This window comes from Macrotis lagotis, chromosome X (assembly GCF_037893015.1).
Source record: "Macrotis lagotis isolate mMagLag1 chromosome X, bilby.v1.9.chrom.fasta, whole genome shotgun sequence".
Lineage (NCBI taxonomy): Eukaryota > Metazoa > Chordata > Mammalia > Peramelemorphia > Peramelidae > Macrotis > Macrotis lagotis.
The window spans coordinates 331,650,661-331,672,177 of NC_133666.1; the positions used below are offsets into that span (position 1 = coordinate 331,650,661).

The 21,517-nt window shown below is 36.8% G+C and overlaps 1 protein-coding gene and 1 long non-coding RNA gene across 3 annotated transcripts in view; one reads left to right on the forward strand and one right to left on the reverse strand.

Moving 5' to 3' along the window:
- Window positions 1-17,188, reverse strand: part of SLC6A3 (solute carrier family 6 member 3) — an 87,953-nt gene extending 70,765 nt beyond the window's left edge. The window contains exons 1-3 of the mRNA XM_074201271.1: window positions 16,870-17,188; window positions 11,380-11,511; window positions 459-690 (exon numbers count right to left, since the gene is read on the reverse strand). Of these exons, the coding sequence (XP_074057372.1) occupies window positions 459-690; window positions 11,380-11,511; window positions 16,870-17,125 (620 nt within the window). The 5' untranslated portion in view covers window positions 17,126-17,188. The remainder of the gene's footprint in view (window positions 1-458; window positions 691-11,379; window positions 11,512-16,869) is intronic.
- Window positions 1-21,517, forward strand: part of LOC141502493 (uncharacterized) — a 156,163-nt gene that overhangs the window by 133,997 nt on the left and 649 nt on the right. The window lies entirely within an intron of this gene.

Genomic DNA, 21,517 nt, shown 5'->3' on the forward strand with positions numbered 1-21,517 from the left:
GTGGCTTGCCTTTTCCTTTTCCTGCTTATTTTGCAGGTGAGGAAACTGAGGCAATCTGAGTTATGTGACTTGCCCAGTATTATACAACTAGTAAGTGTTAGAGGTTGTTATTTAAGTTTAGGACTCTAAGCTCTTCACTATCACTGTGCCAAGAGAATAGTGATGGAAATGTAAGGGCCAGTCAATAGCAGTTAAGATGGGACTAAGGGTGGGGTGGCTAGGTGGTGCAGTGGATAGAGCACTGGTGAGTTCAAATCTGACCTCAGACACTTAATAATTACTTAACTGTGTGGCCTTGGGCAAGTCAATTAACCCCATTGCCTTGCAAAAAAAAAAAACTAAAATAAAAAAAAAGATGGGACTAAGGGTGAGAATTGTTTTAGGAACTGTTCCATTTTTTATACCTTCCTGGAAAAATGAAGTATTTTGCTCCCAGAACCAATAGTACTATTACTTACTCAAAATATTCTGCAGCAGGAGTGGTTTTATAGGTGTCGTTGATATCAAAGTTCTCACTGGAGTTGGAAAAGCGAGTATCTGAGCAGTTCAGGCTATTCCAGGTGTTATTACAGTGTATCCAGGGAAGATCCATAGTGAAGGATGAGAAAAAGTAATGGAGAGCCCAGGCAATGATGACGTTATAGAAAAATCCAACATAAAGGGATATAAGGATGACAGTAAAACCCACACCTAAGATGGGAAAGAAGGAATGAAAAAAAATAATCAGTCCTTTGACTTTACTAGCAACTTATCTCACCAAATATCTCTATTACTCTAAGAAATATAGTGTTGCAAAATTCTCACAGAAAAAAAGGAAAAGCCTTCATTATATTATTTTCATTGAGAAATCTATATGACAAGAAATCTAAATGACCATGAATATTTTCTAAGTAATATTTCAGAAGTACTCTGATAAAAGAATCACTACATTGTTGTTGTACAATTGTTTTCAATCACATTAGACTTTCTGTGACTCCATTTGAAGAAACTGAAGCAAACAGGGTTAAGAAGCCTCCTGAGTCACATAGTCAAAAAAAGTGTCTGAGGTCACATTTGAATTCAGGAAGATGTCCCAGCATTCTATCCACTGCACCACCTAGCTGTCTCAATTATTTTTTTTTCTTGTGAATCTACAAGTTTCAAGAATTTCTAAAGTCTAGAATCTCAAACTTAGATCTGATTTTTTAAGCAGCCAGAAAGTAAAGATTTTGCACATAGAAACTAAAATTTTCTTAAATGTTTTATAGCAACATATCTTTTTCAGAATTTATTTTTCTTACTAGTTAGAATTATCCCCAAATACTTAGTTTTATGGAGCCATAAATTTTAGAATTGGAAGCACTTCTGGAAAATATTCAATTTAGTCTCCACATTTTATAATAGGAAACTACCTAAAATAATTTTGTTTTAGGAATGTAGACAGTGACTTTTTTTTTAAACCAAAAGTCTAGTCATACTGATTGATATCTACTTGTGAAATGGCCTATATAATTCCTTAGAAATGGTTATTTGCTACAAGTTCAGTCATTACATTTTTTAAAGCTGAATAGCACAATTTTGATAAGTGTTTCTCAGGGTATCTTTCAGTTTTTAAAGGTATCTCATTATGGATCATTTGAGTATAAATACTATTAAAGGAGTAGGCAGGGCTATAACTAAGGTGGAATAACTGATGCTTTATTTCAGGGTGCTGAAATCTAGAAGGAACTAATAGGACTTGTACTCTCTTTACAGTATAGAAACAATTAGGTTTAGCACCTAATTAACAAGAATAAGTAATTAAAATAGGAAGTTACCTGAGACCTGTTTTTTTGGGGGGCCAAATTTCACCTATCTCCTTTTTTATTCTCCTAGAGTTAGCCCCCATAGCCTGGAGCTTCAAGGCCATATATCTTTGTTCGTGGTATCCTGGAGGTCTTTGTCTCTTCCTAACTGACTTGGTTCAGGTGCCAAATTACTAATTATGACTGGGGTTATGGATGGGGAGAAGGCCAATTTTTATCTAGATTAGCATTTCTAGGGTGTTAAAGGACAAAGGATAGGAATTCTTAGGTTTCCCAATTTTGCAATATCTATGTCACTCCAGTCCCCAGATATGCTACATTGTAGAGAATTTAAGTAACATTTTTTGCTTTAGAAAGATTTTAGAAACAGATCACTATAATAGTTGCTTTTGGGCAATAACACATCTAATATAGTTCGCATGTTGACAGGCTGCATGGCAAGGGAGTAGAGAGCTGGACTTAAAGTTAGAAGGTCCTGGATTCTGACCTTGTCTCAACATAGTCAATGTTACCTGGTAGGTCATAACCACTCAAAGTTACAGGGAGTTCTCTAAAACTTTAAATTGCAGAAGGTGATGATAAGCAGTGATAAAGAAAGTTCCCCACCAGAAGCTCTCATGATGGGTCTGAGGAAAAAAATGGTGTCCGTGGTTTGACAATTGTGACCTTTTAAAATTTGATATGTGCTTTTCAAGAGAAAAGTTCATTAATATATATATATCCCAGGATGAATATTTGACTATTTACAATCCATTAAGTCATGGGAATCAAAGAGTAGGAGCAACCATGATTCCTTTCTAATTAAATGTTGCCAGATCAATTACTCTTTCTGAACTTCATAGAGATAGCTAACCTTCGTAAACTTTAAAGTGCTATAAAAATGCAAACTCATAAGGGATAAATAAAAATACTAATATTTTCATTTTATTTCAAAAGATAAATTATCAACTCAGCATTTCAACCAAATTAATTTTAAACTTTTTAAGTTATCTCTTTGAATTTACTGAAAAATGAATAGGTTAGATGAGTCAACCTGTAAGATTCTTTCTAGTTCTAACAGTATAATTCTAAATAATGTTAATGAATGTTTTCTCAATGAATATTTCTATTTATTATTGAAACTAATATTTTACATGACTCAAGATCCAGATTGTCTCATGTTTTTATCAGTCTCAAAATGAATTCTTAACAACTTTTCATCTAAAACCATTAGACCATGACTCAGTTATAAAAGTTAACAATGAAAAGAAGCCTACTTGTGAAAATAAATTGACTGTCAAGTGTTTGGAATCTATGCTTGGAAGGAAAATCTTTATAATGTCTACCTCCCCATTCATAATCTAACATTGCACACTTGTTTCAAGTTTCAAAGCAAGGTACTAAAGCACAAAATATACCCTGTGACTTTCAAGAGTGACTATTTTTGTCAAATCGTTTGATGAACTGAAGCTGATACCCCTAAGAAACTAAGTGCTTGATATTTCATGAATTGCTACCTTTGATGACCATGGCTTTGGTTTTTAGTATGGCCCCAGAGAAAGATCCCCACTGGAGTGGGGATGAAAAGATCTGAGCTTTGGTCCCAGTTCTGCCACTTTATATCCAGTTAATCTAGGGCAAGTAACTTAAACTCTCTGGGCTCCAGAATGACCTCCATGATGTAGAGGCTGAACTGAGAATCAGGGATTAATCTCCTGAAATCTGTGTGCTTGTTTTTGCCTATATTTAAGCATTTATTTCAATACAATTTTTTTCTGTTTTGATTTTTTAATATTTTGTTTCAAACATTTAGAAATAATATCCTGAAATGGGGTCATTGCTTTACCAGTCAAAGGGACCCATGAGATCAAAAAAGGCTAAGGGTCCTAGATAGATGAACTCTAAAGTCCTTTCAAGTCCTAAATCCATGATCTTGGGTTTGTAAAGATACAGATTACAATACTAAAAAGGACAAAATAGTATGGAATAAAATAACCTGTATTTGAGAAAACAATAACACTTGAGAGATCTAGTGAGTCTTTTGGCATGGGATCTTCTGTTCTAGGCTTCTCTCCTAAGCACAGTTTTCAGTGTAGAGGCAACTTTCCATTCATCTCCCTTTCTTTCTCTCCCTTTGGGGACTTTTCTGTCAGTTCTTTTATGTTGCGTCTTTTTCAAGGGATTTCTATGAAACTACCCTGGTTCATAGCTTGGCCTCTGCTTCACTATCTCAGCTCTTCCTGCTATTACATGGGGAGGGAATGGGCCTGTGATTTCATAGTCATAAGACACTCCCATATGGAGAAATTTTCTGCCATGACAAGCCTGTAATTTTCCTGCAACTTTTTGTCTTTTTTTAGGGAGCTACCTAGAGTATAAAAATACAAAATGACTTGCGCCTCCCCATGAAAACTTACCTGAGCAAACTCTGATGGAGAAATTCAAGACAAAGATACAGTGAGTGAGTCATTTTTCTAGCCCAGTTTAGCACAGGAAGACAGATAGATATGCAGATGTTAGGGATGGGGTCTGGTACAAAATACATTATGGGCTAAAAACTCCAGCACAAAGGAAAGGCCTTGTATCAGTGCAAAAGTTTCCAAGATCCAGCCTGGGATCCCATGATAGAGACTGGTACCAAATGGCAGTTTTTTCACCCACTACCCAGTTCTGGGTTATAAATTCAGGTCAGGTTGAAGAAGGGAACTCATCTTTCTTTCCCTTCTGATCTGAGAAAAGGTCCTTCACTATGCAAAGAGAGGAGTAGGTTCAGTAAAAAGCAGTAATAGTGGGTCTCTGAAGACTGCAGAGGGAAGGAATTCCAGACAAAGGGGAAACCTATATTTCTGTCACTGAACCAACAGAGCTTCCCAGTTGACTAATAGAGGATAAGTACAACAACAGTCTACTGCTGCTCACACCTAAACTCAGGTCAGGAAATTGTAGTGCTCAGACAAGGATGGGGAACAACAACCACACTTAATCCTGGATCAGCCCACTTTGGGAACACTTGTGGCAGATTACCAGACTGAGCTGTCCCTGAAATTCTGGAACAATGAAACAATCAATACCCCAAGAAAGTAGCAAAAAGACAGTCACTATTTTCCCTATAGAAGTACACAGAGCATCTGGCCTGTGTAACATCAAATCTGAAATCATAAAGCAAACAATAATCTGACCATAAAAACCTATTATGATGACAACATACTCAAGATACAACTCCAAAAGAAGAGAATGACTCCAAAATATCAACAAGTAAAACCTTAAGAAAAATGCTTCTTGGACTTCAATCAAAATTTCTGGAAGAGATGAAAATGGAATTTTTTAAAAAGGAGTTTAAAATGTTATTCTCAAGGAAATAAGGATATTAGAGAAAAATTATTGGAAAAATATTAGTCATGGAAGAAAGAATTGGAAAGAGAATTTAGTTTGGCATAAGAAATTCAAAACCTTGTACAAACAACAACTTCCCTGAAAATTGGAATGGCCCAAATAGAAGCTAATGATTTTCAAGACAAAGAGAAATATTAAAGCAAAGTCAAGAGATTGAAAAAATAGAATAAAATGTCAGTTATCTTAAAAAAAACTGATCTGGAAAACAAACTGACATGAAAAACATGAAGAATTATTGGACTACTAAATGTCATGATCAAAACAATAGTGAACACCCAAAGATCACATTTCAAGAGACTTAAAAAAAGTCTTTCCAGATCTCTTAGAATCAGAAAAGTAGAAAAAGTAGAAAAAAGTTGAAAATAGAAAAAAATTCACCAGTAATTCATTGAAAGAAACCTCCAAATTAAAAATTCCAGAAACATTTTAGCCAAAATCCAAAGCTTCCAGGTCACAATAAAACAAAACAACACCAAATAAAACAAAACACTATAAACAGTCAGCAAAAATTCAAGTTACAAGGAGTAATAGTCAAACTCACAAAGGGCTGAGTAGCCACTACTATCAAGGGTCAAAGAGCTTGGAATATAAAGGTAAAGTATATAGTCTTATAGTTAAGACTAATTTGGAAGGTAAAGTATATAGTTTTATAGTCAAGAGTAATTTACCCAGCAAAACTGAATATAATCCTAAAAGGCAAAAAACAAACCTTTAATTTAAAGTTTTCCAAATATTGCTGATGAAAAAACCAAAGCTATGAAGAAACTTTGACATTCAAAGACAGGAATAAAGAGAAATATTAAAAAGTAAATAAAAATGAGCCATGATAAGGGACTAAATGAGGATAAACTGCTTATATTCTAATATAAAGAAATGACAGGTGTCCCTTCTGAACCCTAGTATCATAGAGATCATAGAAGGAATCCATTATCTGACACAATTAAAATAGACATCTATTACAAACAAGGAGGAAGGGATAATGGGAACAGTTGACACTTGAAATTCACTCTCTTCTGAACTGCTCAAAAGACAGAATGGTACCCTCACAGTTGGGTACAAAAATACATCTTCATTCAATAGCAAAATAGAAGGGAAAGGGAAGAAGGGGGAATAAGTCAGAGGGTAGTTCAAGGGAGGGATTAGTTTTAGGTAGAACAAAGTCAAAAGATGTGCAGAAATATTTGTGACTCTTTGAGGTGACAAAGAATAGGATTCTTAGCCCACATTCCAAGAGATGGTTAAACAAGTAATGGCATATAAATGTTATGCAATATTATTGTAAGAATCAATGAAAGATATAGCTTCAGAAAAACCTGGGAAGATTTATTTGAAGAAAGGGAAAAGAAGAGAATGAGTGCTTACTAATCATCTACTATGTACCAGATACATTACTAAGCCCTATACAAATATTATTCTCAGTTAATGTTCACAGCAACCCTGTGAAAATAGGTGTTTTTGTGATACCCATTTTATAGCTGAGGAAACTGAGGCAGATAGAATTAAGTGAATGGCCCAGTGTCACATAGCTAGTAAGTGTTTACAGCTGTATTTGATCACAGATCTTCTTATTCCAGCCCAGTGTTCTATTCATTGTACCAGGTAGCTACTTCATTTGAACTGATGCAGAATGAAGTAAACAGAACCAGGAGAACAATTTATAGGGTGGCAGCCAATATGGTAAAGATAAACAACTATAAACTAATTAGGAATGCTGAATAGTGTAATCACCAGCTATAATTCCAGAGTACTGATGAAATATGCTACCTGCCCCCAGAGAGGAAGATAAAGGACTCAGAGTACAGAATAAGATTTTTTTAAACATGACCATTGTGCAGGGGGCGGAGCAAAGATGGTGACGTGAAGGCAAACTCCAAAAGCCAAAATTATGACTCTAGCCAAAATGTAGAGGGGCAGAACCCACAGAAATACTGAGTGATACATTTTCCCAGTCCAAGATAACTTAGAAATTCCACAGGAAAGGTGTGTTTCACTGGGACTGGGGGATTGGAAAAAGCCATGGCTGCAGCGCAGCCCAGTCCAGCCCAGCCCAGCCCAGAGATCACCGGCAGCAGCTTGAAGGGGCAGTGAGAGAACTCTGCTACACCAGAATGAGTGTGGAGTAAGGAGTACAGGCAGCAGAATCTGCAGCAAGAATCTGGAGAAAGTAGCCTGCACCCCCAGAGACAGTAAGGGGTCAGGAAAGATTACAGAGATTTCTCTGCTCTTCCTCAGGATGGGATTCTTCAGTTTGCCTATACTCAGATCCAGGTTGCAGTTTGGGCTTCCATGCTAAGATACCAGGATCCTCCTTATAGCTCCAGGGCAGAGGGAAGTACGGGTCCATCTACATATCAAAGCACAGGCAAGAGAGCATAAGAACTAGGAGGAATAAAGGTCCCAGTGGGGTGTCCTCCCCCAAAATACCCCAAAGCCTTGGAAGTTCTGTCTTGAGCTGAGGAAATGAGTAAACAACAGAAAAAGAAGAATCTGACCATAATTACTTTAGTCCCATGGAAGATCAAAACACATACTCAGATGATGACAAAATCAAAGCTTTCATATCCTAAACCTCCAAGAAAAATAGAAAATGGCTCAGACTATGGATGAGCTCAAAAAAGACTTTGAAAAATAATTAAGGGAGATGGAGGAAAAAATTGGGAGGAAAAATGAAAGTGATTAGAAAAATCATGAAAACCAAATCAACAGTTTAGTGAAAGATATACAAAAAGATACTGAAGAAAATAATACGTTAAAAACCAGTTTAGGCCTAATGAGAAAAAAGCAAAACAAAAGGCAAATGAGGAGAAGAATGTCTTAAAAAGCAGAATTGGCCCACTGGGAAAGGAGATAAAAAAGTTCTGTGAAGAAAATAACTCCTTCAAATGCAGAATGGAACTAAAGGAAGTTGATGCTTTGCAAGAAATCAGGAAGAAATAAAACTCTTCCAAAAAAGTCAACAATTAGAAGAAAATGTGAAATATCTCATTGGAAAAACAACTTACCTTGAAAACAGATCCAGAAGAAATAATTTTAAAATTATTGGGCTATCTAAACATGACCATTGTGGAAATTTTATTTGCTTAACTACATATGTTATAAACATGTTTGGGGGATTTTGTTTTTCTATTGTTCTCAATTAGAGGTGAGGTTGGAATGGGAGGGAAAGAGGGCAGATTTTCATTAATTTTTAAAAAGTAAAACATAAGTTTTTTTATACTTTATTTGATTCTGGTATTTCTGCTGACTTTTGTAGTGCAGTGGCTCATAATTTTAGCCTGTGTGATAAAAATAGCTTTGGCTCTTTCTTGCCAGGGAAAGGCTTACTAGGACCCAAAGCAGAGAAGACCACCAGATGGTAGCAAAGAGCAGCCCACTGACCTTAAATCAAGAAAGATGCCTAGTTCAGAGTGAAGATGTGGTGCTCAACAACAACAAAAAAGATTATAACACCAGGGATACCAGAGTCTTCAAGTACTAAAGGGGTGAAATAATCTGACTAGATGTACATATTGGTAGTACATGATAATATTGCTAAAGACAAAAATCTAGAAGGGATAACTTTCATGTTGTATGATAGTCATGATCAAAAAGATTTTTTTTTACTGGCTAGAACATTGGACCAAATTTTAAAACAATGAGTTGTAATAGGAAAAAAATGCAAATAAAACATGGCTTCAAAAATGAATTTCAGAATTATTAAATGAGAGACACTTGGCTGGATAGCCGTTGATTTGAAAAAAATAATTGAAGATCCAATACCAGCCCATGGTATAATATGGTTGCCACAAAAGTAAATGCAACCTATGACTAAATGAAGAGGATCAAGATGTCCATGACTATTGAGGTGATAGTTCAGCTATATACTCTGCTCTAACTGAATAACATTTGGAGAACTGTATTCAGTTTGAGGTGTCATATTTTAGGAAATACATAGAAAAGTTAGTGAACATACAGAGAGGAGTGACCAAGATGAACTATAAAACCATGCTAGATTGATTTAAGGAAGTGGAGATAATTAGCTCAAAGAATAGAATCCTAAACAGAAGCAATCAATACATCAGTCAATATTTATTAGGCACCTTCTACTTTTCTTGCTCTTCTATCACATGTAGCTTTTAGAACTTCTTAGTAAATATCCATATAGATCATTGAACAATGCTCATCTTAAAATGGATAAATAGGTTCAATAAATAATAATGAGAATATAATAATAAATAGTTATTACTTCAAGGGCAAGGAACAGAATAATCTCAGTGAGCAATTATTCAGCAAATTGTGAGATCAACTAGACTTAGATGTCTTTACATTAATTCAGGTGAAAGTGGTGCTAGGATTGGTAGAGTGGAGGATGCTCATCCCCAATGAAAACATAGTATCATAGGGTTTAGAATTGAAATTTCTTTAGAATCTAGGAAATTACTTAGACTACACCCCCTTATTTTATAGAGCCGTAGATTGAGAGTCAGAGATATCAAGTGTAAATGACTTATCCAAGACCATGAAAAGGAAATGAAAAACCCAAAATCTTTTATTCCAAATCCAGTGTTCTTTCCACTACCTTTTGCCCTTTGAAAGCAATTCTTAGGAAGGAGGAGGCCTATGAAATTGTATCTATAGGAAAAAAGTGAAGTTTAAGGCAACTATCAAACAATGTTCTCCTGTGGTCATCTAATACTCTAGAGAACTGGTCAGAGTGAATTCTTTCAGCTTTATAGTTGTCTTCTGTACTGTCTTTTTCTGGGAGTACAACTTGGCCCTGCTTTCCTAATTTTACTTTAAAATAAACAGAGTTTATTTAAAGTTTCTGATATAAAATCAGGTGATTCAGAAGCAGATGTACTTTCTTTCAAAGATCAACCAAAAACTTACAACAAATGAGCATTTCTAAGTTGACATCCCCCAAATCAAAACTGATATGGATTTTAATACTAAGGAATGGAATCTTGAACAGATTTTGATTTTTTTTTAGTTTTTGCAAGGCAATGGGGGGGGTCAAGTGACTTGCCCAAGGTCAAACAGCTAGGTAATTATTAAGTGTCTGAGGCTGACTTTGAACTGAGGTCCTCCTGACCCCAGGGCCAGTGCTCTAGCCATTGTACCACCTAACTGCCCCCCAGATTTTGAATTTTTTAAATAGGACTAAAATAAGTTTGTGTGTGTGTGTGTGTGTGTGTGTGTGTGTGTGTGTGTGTATGTATATGTGTAAAATGAGGTTTAAAATTCATGCTTTTGAACAAATCCAGAGAAAAATGTTAGATATTTTTACTGATTGAAATGGCTTCCTGGATCTGTTCCTTACTTACAGACTAAAAACCATCCTCTGCCACTCCTCATTACCTGAATTTTCCTTGACCTGTGACACCTATGACCTTATGAACCTGGGATACATCTTTATAAATCTTTCTTTCTTCTCCCATTGATAAATTCCTCCTGAAACCTCTATTTTTTTTTGGTAGAGCCTGAACCAACCTTTCATTCCCTTCCTAGCCCAATTGCTGACCTCTATAATTTTAAACCATGCCTCCATATTCAGTTCTTTCAGCCTCTTCCTCCTCCCCTCTCCTCAGATCCCTTTTGGGTCTTGTCTTTCTCCATTGTATTTTAAGTTCTTTGAGGGCAGGGACTGTCTTTCTTTTTGCTTGTATTTTAATCCCCAGCATTTAGTACTGTGCCTTCACCATAAGGGTTTAAATCAATCCTTCTCTTCTTTCCTTCTTTCCTCTCTCATTTTTTGTCTTTCTTAACTCCTCTTAGCTCCCATCCTCTCCCTCCCTCCACTCCTCCCTTCTTTCGTGTTATTTTTTCCCCTTCCCTTATTTTCCTCCATTTATTCTTTCTTTTCCTCTTCCCTTCCTTAATTTCTTTCTTCCTTCCATTATACATTTCCTCTTTCCTTCATTTCTTTCTTCCTTCCCTCCTTCATTTATTCCTTTCTTCTTTCTTCCTTTTTCCTCTCTCCCTCCTTTCTATCCTTCCTTTTTTCTTCTTTTATTTCTTCTATTTTTCCTATGTATTTGAATAGGATCTTCATCCCATTCGCCAAATTGCAACTTTAGCTTTTTTTTTTTTTAGATTTTTGCTAGGCAGTGGGGTTAAGTGGCTTGCCCAAGGCCACACAGCTAGGTAATTATTAAGTGTCTGAGACCGGATTTGAACCCAGGTACTCCTGACTCCAGGGCCGGTGCTCTATCCACTATGCCATCTAGCCACCCCACAACTTTACCTTTTAATATTGGACAGATTTTCCAGACTCCAGCAGCTCCTTCTCTATTGAATTGTCCTAATGCCAGTTCCATGTAGAAAAGTGGCATTCCAGCAATCACCATGAAAAACAAGTATGGGACCAGGAAGGCTCCTGTAAAGTAAGGATAACATGTAATAACCAAGGTGATCAGTAAGATTCTTGTCATTGAAACAAAGAGTTCACTTCTTTTAGTGACAAAGTGTATGGTCCCTTCAGAACAGTCCTAAAAGTAGGTAGTACAAGAGTTCTTGTCCTCATTTTAAAAGTAAGGAAATTGTAAGAGAGGTTTTGGGACTTGCCTATAATCATGCATTTTATTAGTTTCAGAGACTGTGTTAAGCAGCATCAAAACCACGGATTCTAAGGTCATCATTCCCTTATACCATGCTGAATGAATATTAAGTGAGGTTGATAAAGAGATGATTTGGAATTCTTATCTATGTTTCCCCATATTAACATAGGCATATTACTATGGATTAGAGGATTAGAATTACTGAAAATTTTCATGAAGTCAGGCCACTGAGACCAGGCTGGGACTGGTGGAAGTCTATATAGTATTACTGGTTTGTGAGAATGGAGGCATGAGTCGTAATCACAAGTCTAGAACATAGGGTCTGTCCTACAGAGTAGTGGTGGCAAACTCAAATAGAAACAGATCCCAAGAGCCACAATATTGACTTGGAAAATCACAAATTAACATTATCTACATTAACTTTTTACTTTATTAAAAATTTCTGAATTCTATCTTAATCTAGTTTGAGCAGCACTTGGGAGTTTTGTAGTTGTGGCTGAAAGATCTTAAGCTTGATATCTCTATCATAGATCACCATTACCAGACAAGAACATTCTCTAGGTTTTCAACAACTCATTAAATTTGATTGTGCAAAGAATGTCATTACAACAGCAAGATAATTTCAGTCATTTTGATTTTATGAATATGTTAGTGTTTCTGAAATCACTCTGTAAATACAATATAGGAAAGTGATAAATGAAGATTGAAGAATTAAGACTTTAAGTCTCTTTTTGTGATTCCAAAAAGCTAGATATTGATGTGAATGACTATTGGTAGACTAGTCCCTAAAGGATAATAAGAAATTTTATTTCCCATTGGAAACTTTTTTCCTGTTCAACCTGCTAAAACCATATCCTCTTAATGTTTTCAGGATAGAAATATCTAACTTGACCTTATACTTCCCTCTGTCTTTCAATTCTGAATTACCTCAGTGTAGAAATAAAGTGAAGAATAATAGGGGTGATGAATTAGATGAATAAGATGAGACAGAAGGATGGGAGGTTATGGGTTTAGGAGGGAGGCAGAGGGAAAGAAGGAAGGAAAATAATTTGTTATCAGACAAAATAACTTTCTAATAAAAATAATGGAAATAGCACAGTTACAGGTGGTGTGATCATTCCTCTCAGGAGCTGAGGTGGAATATAGATGAGGGTCACAGATTGTGAAAGTTGATGATTTAGCAGGCTAAGATGTTTGAGAGCATAGGAACCCAGATATCAAAGTCCTTGAGTATGAAATTAGATCCTGAAGTGGCAGGGAAGAATGTAGACCAGGTACTAACTTCCTTGAGATAAGAAAAAGAATGCCTGGAGACTAATAGACTGTATATGTGAAGTTAAAAGGAATATTAAACTCTACCTAGTCTAATACCCTCATTTTTACAGAAGTCCAGAGAGTTAAGTAACTTTCCTAAGATCACACAGATAGTAAGCAGTAAAATTATTACGCCAAACCAGATTCTCTGACTTCCAATCTAGCATTCTTTCCAGCGTACGATTCTTCCCAACAATTGTGGCTAAGGGTTATGGACAGATTGAGTGCTACTCAAAAGAGCACAACCGTCTCAGTAATGGGAAAGGGGGTCTGGAAGTGAGAATCAAAGAGTGTGTCTACTCTTCTCCTTGGTCTAGGATGTTGGCTAGCATGAGGGAAAATGCATCTGATATGAGAAAGCTTCTGTTAACTCTAAAAGATGGAACAAGTACATTTTTATGAGAGACTCGGGATGAAGGGACATCCATTAAAAAGATAGTTGGGAGTTTCAGAGGATGTGCTTGAACATGAGGGGAGAAGATGAATTGTGAACATTTGTGATTGAGGTGTAAGGGGATGAGTTTATGGGGAGAAGTAGAGAGAAGAGAGTTTCCTTTCAATAAATTACAGGGATAAGGGGAAATGGAGTTGACAGTTTGCCTGCCATTGTTTGGGAGAAGTACCAGTTATTCTGGGCCCCTGTCCTCAGGGATGCAATGTTGATTCTATACAGAAGCAGAACAGAACAATGGCAGGGCATTTAGGTGACACAGAGGATAGAGAATCTAACCTGGAGTCAGGAAAACTTATCTTTGTGAGTTCAATTCCAGCTTCAAACACATCAGTTATGGATCCTGGGCAGGTCACTTTACCCTGTATCATTTCCTCATCTTTAAAATGATTAGAGAAATAAATGGCAAAGACCCTGGTATCTTTGCCAAAAAAACCCTAAATAGGGTCATGAAGTTCCCAAGGAGCAAACAGTCTAATGAAGGATTGAAATAACTATATATAAATAAGATGTGTATAATTACTCACGCCCACATACCCTTATAAACAAATATATACTTACATTAAACAAATATGCTTACATTATATTTCTATATGTATGAATATATGCATGGATAGATGGATGGATAAATGAACTTTTAATTGAAAGTAAAATTGAATGTATTTCTCTTTTAAATAAGAATAAAATAGTCATTTATGAAAAAATGTTATCTATATTTTGAAATTTGGAAGAAAAATTCAGACAATTTAAAAATGGTATCACATATCAAAATATCAAAATGACTGAATATGATAATATAAATTAGTCTTTATGATTAAAGATAAACTAGAATTTTAATACCTATATTTCTTATTGCTTTTAAATATATGATTAAAATGAGGTTTAGATTTTTTGGAAAAATTATGTATATAATATATTTGTTCCTACATTATATACATAGATATGTATATGCCTTTACAACTAATATCTGTGCCTCATTAGTTAGACTGGCTATCACACCTTGATCAGTGTCAGTCTCTATGAAGTAAGATTACATTAGTTCCTGTCCAATATTGGTACTATATTGGTACTTTCTACCATAATAATTAGAGGAATAATAAATAGAAGAGGCAGTCTCATATTGAAAGTCAGAATTCTAGATTCTAGAATCATAAGATTTAAAGATCTGATAGAGCTTAGATATCTGCTAGTGCAACATTTTTTTCAGATTATATGTGAGGAAATTATGGGCCAAGTTATGGAAGTCAAAAGCATTTATTAAATACCTATAATGTACTAGGTACATGTACTAAGCAGTGGGGATCCAAAGTAGGGCAAAGGACAACCCATACTCCTAAGGACCTAACAATCTAATGAAGGAGATATACTTATTACCTAAATGTTTAATGAATATACATATATATGTTTATATAAATATATATACTAGTTTATAAATTAGTTTGAAGTTGAATTTATGGCAGAGGCAGCTAGATGATAACAGTGGTTAGAGCTCTGGAAAATCAAAGTTCAAATTTGATCTTACACCCTAAGTCATGTTTAGACTGGGCAAGTCATTTAACCATTGTCTGATTCAGTTTCCTCAAATGTCAAATGAAGAAAATAATTATACCTACCTTCCACAGTTGTTGTGAGATAATAAATAGCCAAGGAGGTAATATTTTCAAAGTGCTTTGCAAACCTTAAAACATTTAAACCTTAAATGAATTATGATGAGAATGATATAATTGAATTTTTGATGTTGTTTGGTTCTGTTGAAAACTTTGTGACTCCATCTGAGGTTTTCTTGGTAGAGATACTGAAATGATTAGTCATTTTCTTCTCCAGTTCAGTTTACAGATGAGGCCAATGGGGTTAAGTCATTTGCCCAGGATCACACAGCTGATAAGTTACTAAGGCTGAATTTGAACTCAGATCTTCCTGACTCTAGGCCTGGCACTCTATCCACTGGGCCACTCAGCTGCCTGATATAGCAGAGTACTATTTTTATTTTCATTCATCCACTTTATAGATTAGAGTGGACCTTTATATAATCAATCATTCAGTTCATCAACAATCAATTTTGTGCTTATAAACTCCATAAAGTTTATAGAATCTAATTCTTCTCTACCTACCTTAGTTCAGACCTTCATTGCCTGGACAACTGACTTCCTATTGATCTCGGCCTCAATTTTCTTACCACTATAATCCATTTTGCACATAGCAAAGTGATTTTTTTCTTTAGTAAAGGTCAGATCAAGTCACTCCCTCACTCAAAAACTCCAGAGACTCCCTATTAGATAAAATATCAACTCTTCTATTTGGTTTTTAAAGTCCTTCATAATATAGGCTCAATTCTTCTTTTTTTTTCTGTATTATTTCCCTTCCTGTACTCTACAATTCAGTCAAACTGGCCTTCCCTCTGTTCTTCATTTATGACACTCCATTTCATGCTTACTCCATGCATTTGTACTGGCCAACCCCTATGCCTAAAATGTATTTCTTCCTCACTCTCTACCTCACAACATTCTTCTTTTCCTTCAAGGCAAGACTCATGCCTTTCCCAATTCACCCAAATTCTAGTAGCTCCTTTGGATATAGTTATCTAATATTAATTTTGTATTTAGCACAATAAATTCCTGAAACATTCTAGGTGCTTAAAGAATATTTGTTATTTTTATTTGCATAAATATTTTATAATACATTGGGAACCTTACATAATCAATAAGAACTGTACATTTATTTCAATTTTATAAGATTTGGAGAATAATTTTTACAAATCAAAATAGTCTTGGCTATGCTATTAGCTAATTCCAAAATCTTTGACAAATCACTTCATCTTTCTGAGTATCAATATGATCTGTAAGATTTTTTTCTAACATTTTGAGATTATAAAATTATAGACTGATCATCACAAATCCATGCTACTTCCTATAAAGATAACTCAAAGTATCCTAGCACTTTGATGTATATATATATGTATACATACATACACACACACACACACACACACACACACACACACACACACACACACATATATATATATATATATATATATATATATATATATATATATATATATATATATATCCTCAAATATATCCTACAGATAGTGGGTCAAAATCATCAAAGAATTACAGAAGATTCAAATTGGAAAGAACCTTAGAAATCATTAGGTTCAGCCTTAGTATTTTATAGGTGAGAAAATCCCAGCTCCTAAGTCAAGTGACTTGGTCAAAGTTGCAAAGTCAATTAGTAAGATGTAGGCCTTGAACCCAAGTCTTTTGACATCTAGTCCAGTTCTCTTTCCATTAAAACATTTAATGACATTATTTTTACTGACAATTACAGAAAATTTATGAATGTCTTGCATCTATTTATTCTTATCCATTAAATACCCAAGTTATAGTTGTTAGAAATGCATAGGCCTTACCGCCTCCATTTTTGTAGCAGAGGTAAGGAAATCTCCAAACATTAGCAAGGTCTACTGCAAAGCCAATCACAGAAAGGAGAAAGTCAATCTTTTTGCTCCAAGTCTCTCTTTCTTCTGTTTCAATGCTGGTTTGGGCTGGGTTAAGGAGGGTTGAATTGGTGAATTGCATTCCATTTTGTTCTTTAACAAGAATGAGTTCCATTTCCTTGGGACCCATGGCATTGGATTCTTTAGCTGGGGCCACCACTGAAGACATCTGTCCCACTGGGGATTTAACTTGAATTATGGACAAACTTGGGAATGATGAAGTATTATGAAGCTTCTCCCTGTGTGGATCATCAATGTAAAAAAAAACACAAAGAAAATTATTTAACAGGCAAGAACTACTTGTAGATATATCATGTATTATATGGCACTTAATATGATGGAATGAAAAAGGAAAATAATGGAGAACCAAACTATAAAGCACCTATTAAAGGGAAAGAGTGATAAATAGATGTACTCCTTACATTAAACAAGAAGTGTAACTCTCCAGATTTGGTGCTCCAGTACCAAAAACTTGCTTTGCTTTGAGTACAACACTTATTTATGGATGGTAATTTAATATTCATCAAAATCATGTATCAAAAAATATTTAAAAATAATATATGCACTTCTTATATTGATTCTAAAAATAAAAAGCAAAATAAAGATAGGTAAAATCTTCTGAAATGGATATAAAATGTAGCTAGCTGCAGAACAAAGACATTATCAAACCTTTCTTCTATGAATGTCTTTTGATATAACATTCACCCCACACAACCTCTCTTACATTCCTCCTCCTCCAACCCCTCCCCTCCCCACTACCAAACATCAAAGAAATATGCATATGGTTTCATGATTTATAATATCAACCAATTCAAGGAGAGAAAAACCAGGAACATCTACTATGCCCAGAAGCTTTACCATATAAGTAAATTTCTTTGCAACATATTAAAGGGACACTAAGGCACCTCAATTTTGCTCATGATTAAGACACTTTAAGCTGTTCTTAATATTATACTATTTACAATCCAACAGGAAAAGTTGGGTTAAAATATTCATTTATTCCAATTTCCAATTAGGATCATAGTTTTGGAAATTCCCTTTTAAAAGGTAAGAAAACTGAGACCCAGAAAAGTTGTGACTTCCTCATGGTTATGCAGACAAATAGCAAAATTTGAATCCAGGTCTACCTACTCCAAATTCATATGCTTTCATTCTACCGTGATGCTTCATCATGTAACAGTCTTTACAAAAGCACAGAATTATAAACATGATGGTCACCTCTGAAAGGATTGTTTTCCTGCAACTCTTTTCCAAAGGAAATTACTTTAATGCCAGTTGTTTCAGTTGTCTTAAACATTTTGCCTTGTTAGAATCATATCTTCCCCAAAGGCAAACCCAGCAAATAGATTTAGATTTTTGTTGTTTAAAGAAGCATTTGGTTTAGAAAATACTTAAGAAAGATCTCAGTAGAAGGTGGCATTAACCTACCTAGATTTCAAAGCTTTGACATTTGTGCTTTATAAAAGGTCATTTAATTTGTTTCTTCTTCAGTCACCTATATGAACTTGAAATGAAAAGGAAGTATATCCATTTAATACACACACATACACACACACACACACACACACACACAGCACATTTTGGAAGTAGGTAGACACAAATTCCCAAAGTAATAGCTGCAGAAGATAAATCTTTTTCTCTCCTATAAAGGGCCATGGGTGTCCAGCCTCATTGCCCTCTAAAGCCAAAGCTTTCCACTAAGTTCAGTGGGGAGAGGAGAGAACTGGACATGTTTTCCTTTTTCTTTCCTTGAGTCCTGTGACACAGAAGTAAAGATTTCCCCAGGCAGACATAGTATTTCTCATAAAGCTGACCCTCTACTCTAGTCCCCAATGAATCATCTTTCTTACAAAGCTCCTTAGATAGTGTATTTGTTGAGAAAATTCTACTTATTTTTTTACAGTATTGGATCTTGCCGATCACAGGTCCCTTTATGTCTTTGGGAGGAATGAACTAGACTAGTTATATACTGCCAGGTTCTCTGATTCACTAAAGTGAGAATTGTGACACGAAACCAGCATCAACAAGCACATATTGCCACCCCCCCCTCCCCACTATGTAAGTCCGCACTGGCGACTCCCCAGTTATGAAAATGAAAAAGTCCATGTCCTGGAGAAGGATGGACAGAATTGCTTTCTCTGGATGCATGGTCTCCCATTAATATGTTTTCTTGCATGTCATATACTCTCCAACCTGCAACAGCTCCTCCCAGTTCACTGTAGAAAAAACTGGATTGAAAAGAACGAGGTTGTTCAGGGGTGGTGGACACTGGAGTCCCAGACTCCAGGCCGGGATGCAGCCCCAATGCCCAAGAGATGAGAGTTTCTTCGGAGCTTGGGAGGGGACAGATTTTTTTAAGGACTCTACTCTGATTTCAAAGCACGGAAGCACAAAACAAAGCCGTTCCCTTCACCTAATCCCGGAGCGAGGTGACTCAGGGAGCAGCAGATTCCTGCCCACCTTTGTTTCCCCACAATTACGAGTTGCACTTTCCAAGCTGACTCGGACACAGCCTTACTTGGGGGTGGGGATGCTTCCCGCTCGCTCTACTGACCCTCACCTCCAAACCCACGTGGAGTTCTTGTGCCCTAAGGGACTTCTTGTGCCTTGACCCTCAAGTCAAGCAGGGTGGTGCGGAAGGTGGGTGCAAAGTCCCACTCCCAAGAGAGTCGACCCAAAGAAACAGTGGGCAAAAGTGGGTTAGGCGGGTAGATGCGGGAACGTGGGGAGAGGAGGGTGGGAGTCCGGAAGACCCCAGCGCAGAGAGGTGGGGCGCAAAGAAGCAGTCAGGTAAGTTCTTTGCTCTTGAAGGGGTCAAGGACTTCTTCCCGAGTCGTTTCCTTACCTGTTATAGAGGAAGCTGGCCCTCCAGATGATTATTTTTTCCAAGACTCAACTGGTTTGACTTCGTTTCCCTTTCCAAGTCTGCGGGTCTGCCTGGCAGACTTCTCTAAAGACGCGAGCCAGTGGAACTGGCCATTGGTTCTTGTGGGACTTCAAGGTTTCTTTCAGTCTCAGTTTAGGGCTCCCTGCTTGGTGAATCCTCCCCCCGGCCCCGCCCCGCCGCGCCTCACTCCTCCCTCTCCACTCCTCCCTCTCTACTCTGGGGCCAAATTCCTCTTGCCTCCCCAGCCCCCCTCCCAGACTCATAAATGATCGTCGCCTTTTGACTTCCAGCTCGGTAGCGGGAGGTCCCAAGGCTTAGTAGGCTCCTAGAACACTGAACCGAAGTGGGCAACTCTCCAACTTTCGTTCTGCCTTTCTTCACCTCCCCTAGCCGAGAAAGGGTTTGTTTTTGGAGAGGGGAACCAGAAGCAGAGAAGCCAAGGGACTAGCCCACCCAGCACATCCTGCACCCTATAGTTAGAGGAGGTGGCACTTGGAGGAAGATACCTGTCTTAAAGTTCAGTCCCCAAATTGTAGGGAATTGGCTGGAGAGGCATCCGGTTTCTGCGCTGGGGGGGAAAGTGTCTTTTGAGCCCTTGAGCCAAAGCCCAAACCTCATGCACCAGACCAAAAAAATTGCTGCTACAATGCTAAGGTCTCCCAGAGTCTTGGGGAACGAGTCTTAGCTTGACCACATCCCCTGCCTTTAGCGCCAAGAACCAGGGCTTAGGCCCTTGGGTGCAGTTTGTGTGGGGGGAAAGATTTGTGGGAGGACTGGAATCCACTTCCTACTCATCTACCTAGGTGGGTAGATGGTTCTAATGGAAAGAGGGCTGCACTTAATCTCCCTGGGCCTCACTTTCCCCATCTGTTAAATGGTAGAACAGATGGCATCTAATTACATTCCTTCTATCCAGAAATATATGACTTCTGAAATCTATGGACACTTACTAACTACATAAGTGGATAATTTTTTTCAACTTCTCTGAGTTGCTTCATTTGGAAAATGGAGAGAATAATAGCTACTCTGGATTGTCCTGAGCTTCAAACAAGATAATGCACACACAGTGAGTTTCAAAACTTAAAATACTTTATAATATGTTAGCTATTTGCAGACTTTTTTTCTTTGCACAAGGATAGGGAACTTGGTGAACTAAAAAGTTTGCCTCTTTTTGTTTAAGTAAAACTGAGCTGTGTTCTAGAAATGCATAAATTATAAAAATTGCTATTATTATTATGAATTCTATTCAATTCAGAACCCCAGAGTCTAACCTAAACAGCAGATTCTTCTAACTATAGCTTCCTCCTTACCCTCTTTGATTCAGAGAATATTAGATCTGGAAGGCACTTTAGGGTTGATCCAATTCAACCTCCTCCTTGAAAGATAATTAAGGAGGCCCAAGCAGGGTCTTGACTCGACAAAAGTTAGGGGCAGCATCTAGTACGAGGGCTTCCCGAATCTTTACATGTACTCTTCCCACCACATCACTCCTGACTTCATGGGGACCTCTTTGAACAGTTCGAGAAGTTGGGAGGGACGTGCTTCCCCTACGGGAAAGGTCTGTCCCGTGGTCCCGGTTTTTTTAATGACTTATTTTTCTTTTGTTTAACTCACTATAGAGCACCCAGAGCAGAAGACCTAACAGGACTGGGGCACATCTGGCAGACTTTAGCG